Raw genomic sequence first — 19,931 nt, 5'->3', positions numbered from 1 at the left:
ATGATATATATATATATATATACACACACAGTAAAGGTTATATATATATATATATATATATATATATATATATATATATATATATATATATATATATATATATATGTATTAAGCAATAAGGTTTTTTGTCATAGCTGTTACTTTATCAGGGAACAAAGCACGGCTTTGAACGCCTCTTGGCCAATGATGATTCATGTTCTGATCAACCCTTTGTGTAGATATGTATTAAAAAAATTTAATTGTTTTTGTTGTTGTTTATTTCCTTAGACATTTTCGTATTTCCTTACTCATTTATTTATTCATGTATGTTTGTATGTGTACAATTGTGTCTGTATGTGTACAATTGTGTATGTGTACAAAATGTACACTAATATGCAATTATTTATTTATTCATTTATTCGTCATTATGTCAGGTTTGGTCCTACATACACTTTACTGTACCACACATTTACGGATGCCTTTTCTTAGTCATGAGACAGCAAAGGGACGGACGTGACTTCATGATTCGTATTATCCATGTAATGGCTGTTGAATTAACTGTTGTCATATGATGATATTATAAGAATGTTGATACAGGGTTTTATTAATACATGTATACGAAAAATTAAAAGCATGTTAAATGTGATTATTTTCTCATGAATGCTCCTTAAAGAGCAGTTTTTAAGTTAAGACACCTAAATCAGCATTGATATAGCTATACTTCTGTGGCCACTATAAAAAATAGATTCACATAGCACTAACCAAGACCAAGATACTAGGCAGTAATAAGGCACTGTGCAATTTTTGCAGAGAAAAAGCGAGATAGTGGGGCTGTAGCTAGCTGACCGGGTGCAGTGAGTGGCAGGTTACGTGGCTAGGTTCACCCCTAGTGATGTTCCACAGTGTGGCCACACCTCTCTACTGGGGTACGGAAGTGAAGTTTTCAATGAGTTTTCTAATGCGTTTTCCAATGGGGTACAATCGTCTTTTAATTATAATGCAAGTGATTGATGGTAATGACTGCTAACTATTTTGATAATGACACCCCAAACCCATGTTTATTGAAACATAATAACAGTGAATGTTGAAATTGGCCAACGTTAAGCTATTTGTAGTGAGGGTCACTGGGGAAGTTTGACTTCCGTACACCAGTGGAGGGATGTGGCTTCAGATTTCTGGAATTTGAACGCTTCCGCTGTGACTATGCTAGCTAATAATCACAAATCTTTGACGCACGAAACCGCAAACACACAAACTAATTGGGACTGAATCCATCTAGAAAGACTTTATTTTATATAAAAAAGCAAGGTGTATTAATTTCAGTCTGGTAGGGATTGCTATGCACTAGAATTAATAAATAGTGACTAACTTCTTAGGCACATCCAAACTACTAGCAGACCAGCTAAATAGCTTGTTTCAAGGGACACAATACACACTGTTTGTTTCATAAACAGACAGTCTCAGCTAAACATGGCACATCCTTACTTATTGCCAAGATCTTTATCAAGACAGCAAACGAAGAGCAATAGATTACAGGCTCTCTGCATTCAAACACACAGCTCCATGTAGTTAGCTTTCTGGCTTGCTAGGTAACTATAACACAATAATTATCATACCTTTCAATCATAATATTTCCTGGTAAAGTAACTTCTGGCCAGCTAGTTTCAGCAGATGCAAGTCAGCTAGCCAGCTGTACCAAAGCTGCTCTGACAGGAGCTATTGCTAATCAACTGGAGAGGTAAAAAACAAACTAAGACCACTGAAAAATGTAGTTGATATTGCATGTTTATTTAGTTTCACAAAAATATTTAGTAAATAGTCACTATCAGTGAACATTTTTGGGTTAGATGGGATGCAGTGAAGTCCTGTCTCCTGAACCTGCACTTAATCTCACCCATGCACGAAACGTCTGTGGACTATGTGTCTAGATAGATTAGAGTTCAAGCACCACAAACACAACAGTTGACCATCTTTCATGACGAGCACTGTGCTACAAATCTTGATGAATTTCAACGACGACTCCACAGATTTTTCCACTTGTCTACCTTTTACTACACAACAATGGAAACAGCATTTTGATGGGCTGTGGCTTACTCAGTAAAATTGCCTCACTATTTCTGTCCTAATGATTAGAACAATAAAACAGATTGACACTTTCTTTTTTTAATCGCCACCCACAGCACATCACCATTATATTTTTACAGAAAAAAACTAAATAAATATATTTTTTCAATATATTGCATATGAAATATTACAATGTGATGAGTTGATAGCAATACATTATAAAGGGCTTCTGCTCATAGTACCGAATTCCATTAATAATTTTGAGAGGAAAATCATAAACACATGATCTGACTGGCACCAAAAAAGTGGGGTAATGCACTACACCTGTAAGTGGCTATTTCATCTGTATTGGACACATGCCAGTGGAGCTCACAGTGAGAAAGACACTTAAACAAATGATGGTTTTATGCAAGTAAACTGCAGAAGTTTGCACTGAAATAAACATCCAAGAATCAAACAATATAATATATCATGATTCATCTAATCTATAATCTCTCCAATTGGACAATCTTAGTCCACCACTGCCTGAAAACTGAAGTGAAATAAGAAAGTACAGTAAGTTGAATGTGTATAGTATATAACATGTATAGAGCACCACCAACTGACTGAAGTTCACATTGCAAAGCAAATAAGTATGCAATGAAATGTTTGCCAATAGATGGCACTAATTGAAGTTGCTTAATTGAAATGAGACAAAAACAGACATAAACAAACCAACGATAGAATCAAACGAGTATTGAAGTAACAGGAAAGCACGGCTGGGCTAGCCACCTTGTTACCTGAGTTAAGGTGCTCTATTCCTGTTCATGCTCAAAGACCCCTTGGTTCTAACCTGGGTTGGAGAAAAGACCATTCAGTATCCTCTGTACTAATAATTTTGGTCCAAAACCTGCATAATGTTTTATTGAGAACCAGTGTACCTTTAAAATAATTGGACTTGAAAAGATCCACATCCTCTGGCTTACAATGGCATTGCTTTGAACCAAAGATTGGGCTCGCTTGCTTAGCTCAAGAAAAAGAAATCTACAGTAGAGTTGGGTCTTGTAATAAATTCAGGTAGAATCCATAACCACCCATACATTGAATTAACACATTAATTTGGTAGATTATATTGTACATAAATGCAAAACATTAAACAAATCAATTTTTCATTTGTAACATATTGACAATTTAGTTTTATATGAAGAAAAAACTGCAATAAGCATGCACAGACTTCATAAACAAATACAGTCCTTGCTGGATCTCTTTGTTGAGAATCCTTTGTACCTCTAATGCATGCTATTATTACATCATCATGTAGAGTGCAACAGTGTCTGCTAATTAAACATTTTATACACCTGCCATTAGCCCTCTAAAATATGTTCTATACGTAGCACATACTATTTTCAAAACTTATCTCAAACCCTAATACATGATAATTGTCATATTAACACTGACATATTAGGTATAAGATAAAACATTCAGAATAATGCCAAGGCAGAGATGTGTTAATCAGCGTGTTCGACGGGGTATGGGGGGTGGAGAATCGGTCCTATGACCTGGTCTTTGAGGAAGTGCTCGAGAGGGGCAAGATATGTAACGCTCTTGCAGAACACTCTCTGGAACCCTAAAAGATATCAAAGATACTCTGTTTCATTACAACATGTTCAGGTCAGTGCAGTCAACTCAAGATATATTGTGATCAGAAAGTATTTAATGTGTTCATGCGAGACCATTGCACTATGCAGTTTATAATCTTGAATTACTTTGTATTTCAGATACATGTTTTAAGAGGTTTATATTGATGCAGATCTCAAATTCGGTTAGTGATCTATAAATTCAGCTGCTGAAGAATCTTATCTACCGTAGGAGGAAAACCATGGGTGGTTTTGATGCAATTATTGGGGTTAGTTCGTGGTTGGCATTTTATGATGCATGTTACTCAGATTATCTACATGATTTTATTAGAGATGTAAAATGTAAAACACAGATGTTGAAGAGCTCATGATTCTCTTCTTATGAAATAGATTCTGAAAAGGCTGAAAAGCCAATTACTGCTATGGCCCACAAACATAATTACCTTTAAAGAAATACTTTGGATATTAAACAAAACAGGAAAAGCTCTATATTAGTAATACAAACATACCTAATAATCTCTCTACTTTACTTTGACACGTATTTATGTTAGATCACACAAAACATGTTGATCTTAAATATCTTCACACTTCCTTCCTAACAGCACAGTCAGTGGTGGGCAAATGTTTCCTTTTGATCATTTCCCTTCATCACACTTTTACCACTTCTTATAGAGTCACTGTCACTGCCTTGTTTACCACTTCTTATAGAGTACTCACTGCGTTGTTTACCACTTCTTATAGAGTACTCACTGCGTTGTTTACCACTTCTTATAGAGTACTCACTGCGTTGTTTCTTATAGAGTCACTGCGTTGTTTCTCAACTGAAACTATTGATTTGCATGATAGACCTCTCAGATGCTGTGCTCACATGGTCACAATGCTATAATACTGTAGCTCACAGAGTCTTTGGACTAGGCTGTCTCTGACAGATCCCTGTATTGCCACACTGATGTTACAGATTATTATTTGTTACCTCTTTTAATGTACCGCTGTACATTATGTAATCAAATTGCAGCAAGTTGCTGTGATGTGGATACAGGAAAATATGTCATGGCTTCTTTGATCAAGAGTGGGCTCACCTGTCTGGTAGTCGTGGAGGTATTCTGGGCGGAGGAAGGAGTGGTGCAGTCTCAGCAGGTCGCAGGGGTCGTGGCGGAGGAGGGATGACGTCTATTGTGTCCTTTAAATAGATTTTAAGTAGAAAAGTAGAAAATATGAAACTAGAACAGGAAGTTCCTGAAAAACCTTTGTGGCCTTATTTTGGTAGTTGATCAAGTTAAAAGATGGTTTGGTCTATAGATAAATAGATTTGGTAGTCAAAATAAAGGGAGGTATATAGATATATAGTATCAACATAGTATCAAAAGTCTGTATATAAGTTATTTAAGTGGGGTCAGTGTACACATTTTAAAGTTGGATTGAGGTGTCAAACTTAAAACATGAAAGAGATGCATTTTAAAGTTTATCATAGGAAACCAATGGTCCTCATAGAAACCGATGTTAACGCAACCTAAATGCTTAAAGCTATTATCCTTGCATTAAAATGGACTCAATTCAACTTATTGAGTGATTTGTTGATGACATTTTTGCATTTTAGCTAACTTTAAGAGTGTCATAGCAAAGGGTCTGAATACTTATGTACATGAGGTAATTCTGTATTTCAATTTTAATAAATGTACTGAAATTCCAAAAAATGTGTTTTCGCTTTGTTTGCATTCTGGAGTATTGTGTGTGGATTGATGGCAAAGTCTTTTAATTTAATCAATTTTAAATTGAGTCTATAACACAACAAAATGTGGAAAAAGTGAAGGGGTCTGAGTTGGTTGGTTGAGTTGGTTGGTTGAGTAGTTGAGAGTGGTAGAGTTGGTTGGTTAACTGGAGAGTTTTTGGAGTTACAAAAAGCTTCATAGTTTTAAAGGTTTAATGGGTATCAGGAAGCTTTTATCAGGATTGATGATGATTTTCTGGGCAGTTGAAAGAAAGTGAGATAGGTTGGTTAGGTTGGTTGGTTGATTGGATGGATGGATGGATGAATGGATAAATGAAAGAGAGGATGGATAGATGAGAGAGGGGAGGTATAGAAAGATCAAAACAATTAAGAGGTTAAACGGTGTGGGTTATACTGTAGTGAAGCAGTAGTGACTGGTGAAAGGAAGAAAGGATGATGCTAGGTATTTAAAGGTTAGATAGATAGAAGGTTAGAAAGATAGAAGGTTAGATATATGGAGTTTTTGGCACATTTTACAGTTGAAATGGTGTTAATAGCTTAAAAAGGTGGAAGATCGGCAGTGGTCCATCTTTTGGTTTCCATAGACCTCCATGTTAAAAACTGCACTTTCAAGTTGTAATGTTTAAAAAGTGTCATAGGTATATAATAGGTATGGTGTGAATAGCTTAAAAGTGGCGAAGAACAATAGTTGGACTTGCTGAAGCAAGCCCCTCTAATAAGTATGTCGAAGAACAATAGTTGGACTTGCTGAAGCAAGCCCACCTAATTAACCCTCCTGTAAGTTGCTATGTTCCGGTTTTCCATGTTTTGTTTTTAACACCATGCTAACTAATGAGTTTTTAAGTTACAAAAAGCTCAATAGTTAAAAAAGATGAATAAGTATCAAAAACCAAAAGTCATAGTAATGCAAGTTAGACCTCTCTGCACGTTATGAAGCTGGATTGGTGTGAAGAGCTTCAAAGTTGTAGGAGGAGCAGCGGGTAGAAAGTAAAAGTATGAGAAAGAACGATAGTTGGACTTAGCAAGTGCACTAAAAAGGTGGAAGACACAGAATAATAAGTAATGGTAAAGGCACCATATGCAGGATTGCGCCCTCTTTTCACTGCAATGGGAATTGCAATGACAATTCTGAATAGTGTATCCTCCCTTCTCCTTCCCCTTGCTCAATGCCAACTACTTCTAACTAAAACAATTAATCTGTCAATCATGTTCATGTTTTTATCCAGTGAATGAATTACTTACATGACCTTGAAACTAGCAAAGGACCTGTGTCGTTCAAATGCAGTCGTTATTTAGTTTTGAAATATTTTGTATCTCTTTGTGGTGAGTTTATAGTGAATGTTCTCTCCAGCAAATACTATGTATGTACTATAAAGCGTAATCCTTCTCTCTTTTAATAAACATACATTGAAACATTAACTGACTTTATCAGTATACTGTAGTATACCAAAATACGTTTTGTGTGAACTGCTGTCTGAAGAGATCATAAAGAGGAAGAACGATTTCTTACCTCAGGCTCCGTCCCACTGCTGTAGCTTGTGGTACTGTGTGTGCTGAGTCTGTTACTCCCACTGCCTGAGAAAAAGTAACAATAAAATTGAGAGCTCTAGAATTAGAACAGTTTCTAGAAGAGGCATGAGCTTGTGGTACGGTAGGTTGAAGAGAGAATTTAGAAGGCAATGACTGTACTGTACTGAAGGTATTATGGAAATAATTATAACTAGTCAGAATAACAACTGAACTCTTTCAGATTTAACTCTCCAAACCTAATCGGAACACACCTAATATCAAAGCTTTTGAAAGCACTATCTTTGTTCTGATACTGATAATGAATCATGATGATCCATGCAGTACAGGCCAACCATAAACAGAGCGCATGAATCTCCTGTAATATTTCCAACATCAAAACCCCTTGAAATCTACAAATTCAATCACAGTTGATCAAATACACCACATCGTAGTTTGCAAGTTTTGACTCACTGGATGTGCTGGATGTGCTCCCTGTCTGCCAGGTGCCTCTCTGAATGGGGCAGTTCATTGGAGGGGGTGGGGCCAGAATCCGAGGGGCGGGCTCATAGACAGAACACTCCACAGTCATGTTGCTGCCCCATTGGAGGTTCCTCTGGATTGGGGCAGTTATCTCCAGATCTTAGAGAGGTCATATCCATAACAACAATAAGCCACTCACTCAATATCATATGTTCCAACTCTGTTATCAATTCAGTGTTTCACTGTAAACATTCTTATGTTTGATTTCCAACATTCTCTTTGATGAAAATTATGAAAATACAGAATAGTGGGCTTAGTTAGGCCAGTTGCAAAATTGCTCCTACCCGTCACATTTCCAATCTTCTCTTTCTCTTTATGACGTCTGGTAATACTGTCTCGTAATTTCTTCAAATTTTCCTGTAATAAATGATCAACACAAGATTTTTCTCTCTATATGGAGGTTAGTAGGTTTCACTCAACCTTACAGTATTTATACTCTACCTCAGTACTTGTAACGTACTTAAACACTTCAGTACTGTATATTAACACGGATTACAGCTACTGAGAGGTTACAGGGTCTGTTCAGGACCCTTTAAAGCCAGGACTGGGGCCCATGAAACTGTCTGTGCCTTGTTTTGTGGCAAGATATGCAACTACATACCTGCTGAAAACGTAGTGAGTGAGATCTCCTCTCCTGGTCAAACTTCCAGGTCTTGAATTCTTGGACAGCATCGTCAACACTCAGATCCCCCACCTTCACCCTCTCCTGCAGGGCTATGAGTTGCCTCTGCCCCGGGGTCTTCATCCCAGCATAGGGGTCGTGGACAGAGCTGGAGGCTATGATAGGTTTTGCTGTAGGTTTTCAGACATTAGGATTTCATAGACAATTAGTGAGAGGAGCAGCAGTGATTTGTACTATACAGTATTGTACTGTATTAAAGGAGCATGGTGTAAATTTCTTGGAAATCTGCCTCTGGCCACCGCGGCAAAATTCAGTTGGAAGTTTAAAAAAACAAAACATCCTCCCTAATAATAATATAACACCCCGAAATGGACTTTCAGTGTCATTAGCTGTTGTGTTTCTGTATGCACAGATTCGAAAAGGCAGCCACCAGAGACAAAAAGGCGAACAACTGTGAGTCCACTCCCCTAGAACACCCCTGGCAGTAACAATATGTTTATATAAAAACTGAGTGTCGGTAGGACACTCCATTTTAGAAAGCACTTTTTCCTGACCTTTAACACACAAATGATATCTTAATTAAGCTTTAATGAGACCTTACAACTAACCAACAACTTGAGCTGTGTTCCATAGATGTTTATGTTTCAAAATGTTAAAACACAAATCTTAACATACCTGTGAATGGTGCTGCTTCTCTGAGATTGCTCTGTGGATTTGATTCTTCTTTTCCTGAAAACACTGTCAATCCAAAATCATATGTCATTCTTCTGTACCAAGAGCAAAATGGTTTGGTGAATTGTGCACAAGCTAATACCTCTGGAGAGCATATGTTTAGGTAAAACAGATATGCCTTATACCCCTTGAGATGTAGGTCTTGGCCTCTTCAGGCTCATCAGCCTTTACAGGTCTTGGAATGGGGGCTGGCGGACGGTTAAAGATGTCTGGGATATAGCTCGCATTCTCGTCCACCGTGTCATAAATTTGGTCAGGAACACACAGGTTGTAAGGGTCCTCCTCCTCCTCAATCATCTCTTGGGCTTCCTCCTCTTCTCCCAAGTCTTCAGTATTTGCATGCCCCTCTTCTTGGGCCAAACCAAGGTCAGGTTTCCCTTAAAAACAAATAATAGTTACATTGTTTAAAATATATGGTGGTGTTTTAAATGCATAAGCTTTTTTTTTTGCATTTCAGTTATGAATTACACCAATACTGAATATCTCATACAATACGTTATTATGTGCAGGTCAACAAGCCCAGGAAGATGATACTTATAGTATATCAGAGGGCAGATAGTTAGTGCATAATTGTGGGTCAGTTTATACCTTGGAAAAACTTTCGAAGCATTGCTTCCTCTGGAGTTACAGACTCTCCTACTGCCCTATCCATGTCCTCATCTGAGGGAAAGAAAATATTGAATCGTCATCATCATCATCAATATCATCAAACATAGAAAATGAGAACTTAAGATAATTTGTCACACATACATAGATCTTCCATGCAGTCAGGGTTTAACCCTATCATTGACTCATAGATGTCTTCTTTGCACCCCGGGTTTAGGGAGTACTTCATGATGATATCTCGAGAAGAGTTGGACATGGACTCATACACCTCCTCATCTTCTTCTGTGATGATGGATTCTATAATGTGAGACTTAAGCATGTCGGCTGTCTCCTATAGAGTTGGTTTTCACCACAAGAGAGACATACAGTAAGCATAGTTGCGATTGGTCGAGAGGGTGTTGATTATTTTATTTTAGAATAGTTAGAATTACTATGTTTTTAAAGTAGAGATTCTCAGCTTATTTGAGGGTATTTGTGTACATACATTGTGTACATACAAACACACACAAGAAATGACAACACTTTTTATACATAGTTCCCCTATTTCAGGGCACCAAAAGTAATGGGACAATTGGCTTGGCAGGAGTTTCTGGTTAGTCAGGTGTGTTCTGTCACATTATTTGTGCAGGAATAAGAGAGCTGTCAATCTTTAGTATTGATTCTAGGCTTTGCATTTGCCTTTGGAGTCTGCTATTGATGTTTGTCAACATGAGGATCAAAAAGCTGTCAAAGAAAATCAAGGAAGCCATTATTAGGCTGAAAATCAAACATAGCCAAAACCATAGGCTTGCCAAAATCTATTTAATTCAATCATCAATCATTACTAATGCAGGGCACTGTATGTTGTACAGCACAGTTGATTAGCTAACTAGCTAGTTAGTGTATCTCCGCTTTTGGTTTGTTGGCTAATGGGCAGTCAGTGTCCGAACCGCAGGTTGACAGAATAGTCAACTTTGTTATAAGGGCAGAAATAATCTGATCAATAGACGGAGTTTAACAGATGCACAACTTTTGAAAACATGGTGCAGGTTTGAAATGAGAATCTTGTGAGTTTTTAATGTTTTTTTATGGGGAAGCATTTTTATGTTTTTAATTAATTATTGTGCTACAGTAGTCAGAAATGTAACAATATCTCTAATATACAACTGGTCCTCCACCTTGAAATCAAATCTGATCAAATCAAATGTTATTTGTCACTTATATCGCATACAGTTGTAATTAAAAAGCTTGAGTTAGGGTGGGGGGGGGCTGGTTAGTTGAGCAGTCTTATGGCCTGTGGGTAGAAACTGTTCCGTAGCCTGTTGGTCCGGGTCTGGATGCTCCGATACCTTTTGCCAGAAAGCAGGAGAGAGCAGGGCGTGGCTGGGGTCCCTGATGATCTTCCCAGCCTTCCTCTTGCACCTCTCAGAGTAGAGGTCCTGAATGGCTGGTAGCTTGCAGCCTGTGATGTACTGAGCCGTTTTCACCACCCTCTGAAGAGCCTTACGTTCGAGGGCGGTGCAGCTGCCGTACCAGGCGGTGATACAGCCGGTTAGGATACTCTTTGTGGTGCATCTGTAAAAGTTTGTAAGGATCTGGGGGTCCTAACCAAAAACAGGCACTGGCGCGCCGTCTTGATCATAGCGTGGGTGTGGTGTGACCATGTTAAGTCCTCGGTGGTGTGGACACCAAGGAAGTTGAAGCTGCTGACTCTCACCACTGAAGCCCCGCCAATGTGGTTGGGGGCATGGTCCCCCCCCCTTCTTCCTCCTGAAGTCCACAATCAGCTCCTTGGTTTCGCTGATGTTCAGGGAGAGGTTGTTGTCCTGGCACCAGTCTGCCAGGACTCTAACCTCATCCCTGTAGGCTGACTCGTCGTTTTTGGTGAACAAGCCAACCACACTGGTGTCATCAGTGAACTTGTGGCCACGCAGTCGTGAGTGAACAAGGATTACAGTAGGGGGCTGAGCACACAGCCCTGGGGAGCCCCTGTGTTGAGAGTCAGAGTGGATGAGGTGATGCTGCCTACCCTCTATTGGGGCGTATACAAGCTGGAGAGGGTCCAGAGTGACAGGTAATGATGAGTTGATGTGAGACTTAACCAGCTTCTTGAAGCACTTCATGATGATTGGGGTGAGTGCAACAGAGCGGTAGTCGTTAAAGCAGGATACCTTGTTCTTCTTGGGGACTGGGATGATAATGGTAGTTTTGAAACAGGTGGGTATTACAGACTGGGACAGGGACAGATTGAATATGTCAGTGAAGACAGCTGACAGCTGGTTAAGGTAGGTCAAAGTTGTGGTAAGTACAAATGGATCTTATGTCCAGAAGAGCTTGTTGGTCATAGGAAATAAGAGCAGCAACGTGCAGCACACAAAAGGCAATAATAAGTAGCAAAATAGTAAGAAAATGGCAAAGTTGAGCAAGAGCTGATCGGATTGCAGCCATTCCCGGCGGCATCTTGTAGCCTCATAAGGTCCTTGAAGCAAAGAGTAAAATGTAGCAACCTAGCAGTGACATACTAAGCTAATCATAGCAAACTAGATAACTAAGCAACCTCTTAGCTACTTGGGATTGCTATTATGCTGCCCCTGAGGCAGCAACAAAACATGCTAGGCTAAACTGAACTAACTAGCAAAGCAGATACAATGCTCTTCATAAGTATTGGAAAGGGCATTTTGTTTTCTTTTAGCTCTATACTTTATAGTTTGGATTTGAAATGAAACCATTATGAGGTTCATTTCCTGATGATAAGATGTTAGGCAAAAATACCTCAAAACAAACAACAACTGAAGGAGGCTGCAGTGCAGGCTTGGCAGAGCATCACCAGAGAAGATACCCAGCGTCTAGTGGGTATATGGGTCGCCCACTTCAGGCAGTTATTGCATGCAAGGATTGTCGACCAAATACTAAACATGAGTACTTTATTTGAACATTATATGATTTTTTTTCAATACTTTTGGAGCCCTGAAATAGGGGAAGTATGTTTAAAAAATGTTGTACTTTCGAAATGGTGAGCCAAATCTGAAAAAAAAATGCAGTGAATTAAAGCTGAGAATATCTACTTTGACCCCATAGTAATTGTTTGATTTCAAATCCAAACTGTAGGAGTCTAGAGCTAAAAGAAGACAATATGCTTCCTCTTATCCTCCAACACTTATGAAGGGCACTTTATCTCCTTCTTAATAAGGTCTCAAATATGCCAGTAAATGAGTTTAGTGCAAGATTGCCATAGGATAGAATTTAGATAATTCCATGGCTGCTCCGAGGGCAGTAAATACTATTTTGTATTACCTTTTGTCCTTGAAATTTGCCCTTAGGGAACCAAGTGATCTTAACCCAAACTAACATTACTGCCCCTGGGGAAGCATTTAAACAGTGAATTCCAATGGCTGCCCAGAGGGTAGTTCATACTTTTTTTAAACATGATCTATTGTGCTTGACATTGCCCTCAAGTGATCTTGACCCAAACTAAAATGACTGCCTGCTGTATAAACAGTTTGTTCCAATGTTTAAGTTTATATAGCTTATTCAACAAAATGTTTTGATAAAGTAAGTGGGAGCTGACCTATTAGCATATTTTTGACCTAATTTACTAGTTGTTTCTATATTATAATTCAAGGAAGTAGCTCTATGCTCAGGTAAGCTACATTTACCTTAGCATTTTGCGTTTCTGCTTGTAGGGAAGCAACAGTCATTCCAATTGTTTACATTTATATAGCTTATTCAACTAAATGTTTTGATAAAGTCAGTGGGAGCTCACTTACTGGTATATTTGAGACATAGCTAGCTAGATAGCTCTATTGAGCTTAGCATTTCACGTTGCAAGCAGCATAACTGTCCATAGCCGTTCTTTCTTCTTTATATAGCTTATTCAACTAAGAGGTTGCTAAAAGCTTAGCTAGCTAACTTGCTATGATTAGCATGTCACTGCTAGCGTGCTACATTTTACTTTGTTTCAAGTCAGGAGAGCAGTTGTATTTTATGATATTGTTACATGTCTGACACAATAATTATTTAAAAAATAATAATAATCTCAGTTAAAACCTCTGCCATGTTTTCAAAAGTTGTGCATCTGTTAAACTCCGCCCACTGACTTTTTAGAAACCAATCCAATTATTTCTGCCCTAAGAACAAAGTTGACAACACTTTATGTCAACCTGCGTCAGAGCCTGGGGAAAATTGCTGCTTGCTGTTGTACACGCGAGATAATCAACTCAGAGCTGTGCGGTTATAGGAAAATAATCAACTTCGTGGAGGTAAATGACCCTCGGCAACTCGGTTGTCAAGGTTAAATCACCTGTGATAATATTCATACGCTGTAGTACATTTGTTCAGAGTGATTGCAGAGTGGTATATTAAAATAGTGGCACCAATGAAGGGGTACATTTTCTATTGGCTAACGCTTCTCAAATAGTTCCTTCATGCAAACCTATGGAGCAAGTAGCCAGTCTAACAAATATTGCTAGCTTTCGAACTGAATAGATACTGCAGTTTCAACCACGAAACTTCTTAGCTATACTAAAAGTTATGTGGCTAAAACAATTCAAGAGAGAGATTTCCCAAGTATGTGGTAGTTTTATTGTTTTACTTGAGAGTAGCCATGACGTTTTGGGGCTGAAATTGTCTAGTTTCGTTCTCAATTTTTCCCTGTCTGAAGTCTTTTTAGCCCACTTACATATCTTAGTCCAACAAAAAATCAATATTGGCTAAATCAGGAAGGAATTTGGGGAATTATTTGAAGCCTCCAGTAATTTCAAAGGCATCACTCTTCTCGTATAGTGATTGTATTACTAGAATAATGCCAGAGAGGCCGTGATTTATCGTCAATATTGTCACGGGTAGGGGGAGTTGTTAGGCACGCATGCAAGTTATGGTGTCACATGTGGTCACGATAGGAGATACAAGATCACAGTAATAGATAAAACAGTAAGCAACTTGTTATTGCACTCAAATATCAAGACTACTCATCAAAGATTAATGGATTCACAATGGGTGTGAATTAATAGTCAGAGTTGAATACTCTGTGGGGATTTTGTAAGCAGTTTGCAATTAACCACTGTGTAAGCAAATTTCATTGAGAGAATTACAACATCAACTGAACTAGGAAATACTAACGGTAATGAATTAACTCACAACAAAGTCATCCATGAACTGTCTCAGGTCAGAGAAGCCACTCCTTTCTGCCAGAGTATTTGGGTAATCTCCATACTTATTCATCACACTATAGGCCTGCAGGGCACCTGGACACTGTAGCAGAACGGTAGTCAGCTTCTTCAGACCGTACTTTGCAGCAAAGTGAAGCAGAGTGGGAAGCTCCTCATTTCTCTGATCTGATTTGAAAAAAACAGTCTCCATCATATTTGGATGCTTTAGAAGTTTAGAGCACAATGCAGGTGTTTGAATCTATTAATCCAAATTGGTTACATCTGAACAACAAACGATTAAATCTTCCCAAACTTCTGTTGAATTTTCTTTTCATGCATTCACAATCATGAGTAAATTACAATATTTGTATTACTGTATCAACATGTCAATGTTTTGCCTTACTGTGTGAAATGTCAGCATATCAGTTTGGAGATACAAACATTCATTGTTGTGTAATTTTTGGGTGAAAATTTAAAGCACTTACATGCTGACATATTGTTTTCCTCAATTTGTCTGATTCCAAACAGTTTAAGCCCACTTGCAGGCATCCTGCATTTTAATGAGTCAGTCAGCAAATTGTCTAATGACCCTGTTGCATTGGATGTAATATTGAATGCCTGGAAATTAATAGAAAACACATTGTTGACGGAAAAGAGATTTGCATGCATGTGTTTTGAGTCTGTGGTCTCTATGAGACAACACATTCACAGATTAGATTATAAAAGTTTTAGTTGGAAACAGAATTTGACATTTCAACATTGTATTTTTGCTCAATAATAGGGGATCAACTCTCTCACCTGACACATGAAATCCATGGGAGCAGTTGCTTTTTCAAGAAAATTGCTGATTTCTCCAATGGCTGTGTAGTATGTTACAGGTTTCAAACAGACTGATGAATCGTCACCAAACAAAGTGAGTGACACCACTCCTGCTGGCATATCTGAGAGAGAGAGGCATATATATATATTAATTTAACTTTTATTTTCACAGGGAGTCCCTTCGAGACCATGGTCTCTTTTACGAGGGAGCCTTGCATGCACATTATTTACTACAATTACAAAAATACAACATTTTAAAACACATTTTACACAATCAGGAAAAACAATCACATATTTCGATAAAACATTTTTTTAATTGCCTGAGTGGCACCAGAACAACCAACTGTAATGTACTCTGTTCTAGCAGTGAGGTGCACCAAAACTAAAAGCGGATTTGCCCAATTCGGTGGAGACTGAGGAACCTCTAGAGTTAACCAACCCTGAGAACGAGTTTGGTAACTTATGTACTTATACCTAAAAATGAGGTGAGGTAAGCCGGGAGTTTATGCAGTAGGTCTTTGTACACAAAAAAGAGTAATGGTGCGATCTACGGAACTTTAAAAAGGTCCAGCCAACCTTTTGGTAAAGGATGAATGATGGGTATTAAAACTGTGATAAAAAGAAGGGTTCTATGATAAATGGCATCCAAGGGTTTAAGAGTGGTGGCTGCTGCTTTTTGGTAGATGATATCACCATAATCACTGGCATGAAGGTTGATTTAACAGCAAGATCTAGTCCTATAAAAGGAGCCCACCTATATGTATATCTACAGTGTGTTTGCTGTTATTCACAACGTTAATGTAAAATATAAATAAATATTCATAATAACAACCAGTAGAATGAAAGTGAAACAGAAGACAAGGTAACATGCAGCCTACACGGTCCTCTTTTAGTCTGTGGTTCAAAGCCTCTGCAGATACTTGCCAGGTGAATTAACACTAATGGTGTATTCATTCTCATAAGTCCCTGGGACCCGTTTCATAGCCGAATCTTCAGACGAAAACTCCACCTCCATTTTCAACTGATTTTCCAGTTTATTCGTAAGAATGATGAAGATAGTCACCTGGTCCTGTAAAACACAGAGAGACATCACAAATACTATGAAAAATAAATAAATGTCAGATGAGAAACAAATACAATCTTACAATGGTAACTGTTTGCCCAGAAAACGCCTACAGTTTTTAGATAAATGTCCTGATCTGATTTGATAATTTTCCTGATTTGAAGGTATGTTACACTTTCTCATCATTGCTCTCTCGCTTTCTCTGTTCAACACAGTGTTTTGCACAAACACTTTGCAGACAAATTCTCCCTGACATGATGAAGTGGCCCATTATTGATTATCACAACACAATGATATCTTCTTGACAGCATTCCTAACATAATCATATCAAATACAATTGTAATGGTCATTTACACAATACACAGGATACCATGTAATGAAATGCTTTAGGGTAAGCAACTCCTCAACAATGCAACAATCAAACAATATCAATTTGCCGTGCAATGTCATAATAATGCCATTGTTTTGCTATTATTATTGTTTCCTCATCGCAAAACAATGGCAATAGCATAAAGTGTTAAGTGTCCCAGAGAGCAGCTGGGATAGCAAGATAGCAACAACACGCACAATGAGTAAGTGTGAGTGCGTGTGAGTGGAAATGGTTGCGCAGCAATGTGCAATGTCTTTGTAGAATGACGACGGATGGGTGGCCTGTGGGTAGAAACTGCTTCAGAACCTGTTGGTGCGGGTCTGGATACACCGGTACCACTTCCTGGATGGAAGGAGAGAGAACAAGGCGTGGCTGGGGTGGCAGATGCCCCTGATGAACTTCCCAGCCTTCCTCTTGCACCTCCCGGAGTAAATGTCCTAAATGGCTGGGAGCTCACAGCCTGTGATGGACTGGGCCGTTTTCACCAACTTCTGTAGAGCCTTACGGTCGAGGGCAATGCAGCTACTGTACCAGGTAGTGATACAGCCGGCCAGGATACTCTCTGTGGTGCATCTGCAAAAGTTTGTGAGGATCTGGGGGGTCCATGCTGAATTTCATCAGCCGCTGGAGGAAAAACTGGTGCTGACGCGGCGTCTTGATCACAGAATGAGTGTGGAACATAGAGTAGCTTTATGTCTTAACTAGTACACCTTAGTGTTCCCACGCTGTGCGATATGTTGTAAACTTCAGGGAGGGATTCTTATCTATAAAATACCCCTGTGATGCTGCCTGCCTTCATGTAAAGCTATTCTTACCCCACATAGGACTCGGTTTGGTTGAACAGTGAGGCAGGCGGGATGCGTTGGGCTAATAGCCTGGCTGGGGAGAGTCTCTGAGCTCACATCATCACTGCTCCCCTGGATACTCTTTGTTTGTCTCTGTGACTCTTCTTCTGTACCCTCAGCTTTGGGATTTTCAACCACAGTGACTGGAGTGACCTCATGCTCAGTTTTTACCTCAGCATTGGTCTCATTTTCAGCCTCCTCTGTTCTGCCTATTAAAGGTAAAAAATAAAATTAAACAAACTACGTACAGTATAGTGTGGCCTGTAAAGGTACAACTACGGGATATGTTAATCTCCCAAAGCAATCTCTATAAGTGTGCACACATTTTTAATCAATTGTTGATGATAAATAATAAAGCAATAGTGGCAACCTGCTCTTATGTTTAGACAGACAAACAAACTTTGAAGTCTGAAGCAAACTGTGACTCTTCTGAGAATCTGGCTACATTTGTCCTACATTGTAAGAAAGAGAAACAGCATGGATGTAATTCATAAAGAAGGCACTGAGATACCGTCAGCCATGGACTGTAGAATGGTGGAGATGTACAGAGAAGGTTCATCTTCTGCATAGAGTTTTCTCCAGCTCTGCCAATGCTCAAAGTAATCAGTGGATACATCGTCCTCTGACACTCCACACAACAGCGTCACCACTCTGTGTGGCGAGTGAAGAACTCTCTGAAATGTTCCTAGCACGTCTGGGTTTTTTAGGATGTCCAGGAATGCAGCGGTCAGCAGCAGCAGAATGCATTTACTTTTATGGAAATTTGTCAAATCACTTTGATGATAATCAGCCATGTCAACTGCATGCAATACAATGGATCTCTTAGGAAACTTCCTTGACGATTTCAAGATCCTCTGCAGGTACGTGGCCCATTCTTGAGCCTCAGTAGTATGGACAATCAACAGCTCACACTTGGAGTGGAATTCTGACATTGCTGGAAGACAGAGAATGTTAATGACTGTGTGATCTACCATCATACAGTATCTATTGGTTACTAACAACTATAACTTATAACTGAATTCAATCAAATCTGGCATTCAGTTCAGTGAGGAAAGGTTTATTCTGACACAATGAAAATGAAGTTATTATAGATCAGTAAACCATATTTAAAATGTGATATCTTAAGATATACTTTCTATCTTTTCATCTTTTTCAGAGAAGTCAAGGTACAAAGGTAATTATGCTAAAAGTTGTACACAAAACTACAAAATGCCAGATGTCTAACACAACCAGAGTTATGCTGTTTCAAGGTGACTGTGGTTAAAGAATGAATAGGCGAGTTTGAGATGTCAACAGAGTGCAGTCAATAAGGAGCTGAACAAACATTGCACAGAGTCAACATTGGTTATAGTAATTTGTTTTAACTCATTACTGTGCTTGCAGTACTGTCAAGTGAAGCCCAAACCTGTACAGCCTAACAGTAAAGGACGCAGTACATGCACCTTTATCATAGCTAACAGCAGTGTTCTTAGTGTTGAAAGTTAGATAGGCTTGCCATCAATGCTGAGCCAGCATAATTTACTTCAGTCTTAAATGTGCTTCAATCATAACAATAGAGATAACGCAACTTTTGATTTGGACCCCTCCAAACAAATTGAAATGTAAAACAAGTCAGCAATAAACAGCAGTTCAACCATATTTACAGGAAGAGTACAAGACATACTTCCTTGTTTCGAAACAAAATCTATCAATGGCCATTAAATGAAACTACAGTTTTAGGGATATATCATATTTAAAGTTTTTCAATGAAAACCTTTTCTGAAATAAATAGACAATTGAGAACCTTCAACTACACTATGTTTGTGCAGTGATTGTGTATAAAATATTGCTTTAGGTTTGCTTTAAAGTTGCACTTAGTGTTTGTACAAAATAAATAAATTTAAGATAGACACACTTCTCACCTGATTCTGAAGATAAGACAACTCCTTCCAAGATTGTGAAGTTTATGGTTGCATCAACTCACTCCATGACAACACATTTGCTCTAACACATGGCTCTTTTTGGAGTTCAGCCCTTCTACTTCATCCACTCAAATTACACGTAGGCTCAGTATTTGCAACTTTCACCAACTAACCCCCTGTTCTGAAATATTAATAGTAACAGTTAGTTTCCTGATGTAGGGTGGCTCAGCGTCACTTCCTGAAACAGTTGCAGCAATGAGAAATGTCCCAAAGAGAAGAGAATGCAATTCATCTGTGAAATACATGAATACATGAGTGCCTCAATGTTGTATCATCTATCATCTGTCCTTGCACATGTAATGGTTTCTAACAACAACAAAATAAAACAAATCAGAAGCCAAGCAAATAAT

At 38.6% G+C, this 19,931-nt stretch overlaps 1 protein-coding gene across 1 annotated transcript; it reads right to left on the bottom strand.

The window, feature by feature from the left end:
* Positions 1–1,754: 1,754 nt before the first annotated feature.
* pik3ap1 (phosphoinositide-3-kinase adaptor protein 1) lies at positions 1,755–19,911 on the bottom strand. The gene is made up of 17 exons (XM_083695602.1): positions 19,522–19,911; positions 18,132–18,554; positions 17,591–17,829; positions 16,267–16,411; positions 15,322–15,464; positions 15,009–15,141; positions 14,513–14,709; positions 9,542–9,728; positions 9,380–9,451; positions 8,917–9,168; positions 8,735–8,797; positions 8,039–8,229; positions 7,722–7,794; positions 7,369–7,536; positions 6,899–6,963; positions 4,739–4,839; positions 1,755–3,649 (listed from the first exon to the last, which is right to left on the bottom strand). Exons 2-17 carry the CDS (start codon positions 18,550–18,552, stop codon positions 3,535–3,537), a joined length of 2,565 nt encoding a protein of 854 aa, XP_083551728.1. The 5' UTR covers positions 18,553–18,554; positions 19,522–19,911; the 3' UTR covers positions 1,755–3,534.
* Positions 19,912–19,931: the final 20 nt, after the last annotated feature.

Source organism: Argentina silus (genome assembly GCF_951799395.1).
Source record: "Argentina silus genome assembly, chromosome: X".
Lineage (NCBI taxonomy): Eukaryota > Metazoa > Chordata > Actinopteri > Argentiniformes > Argentinidae > Argentina > Argentina silus.
The sequence above is the reverse complement of the archived record's forward strand: the minus strand, read 5'-3'. Positions and strand labels throughout refer to the sequence as shown.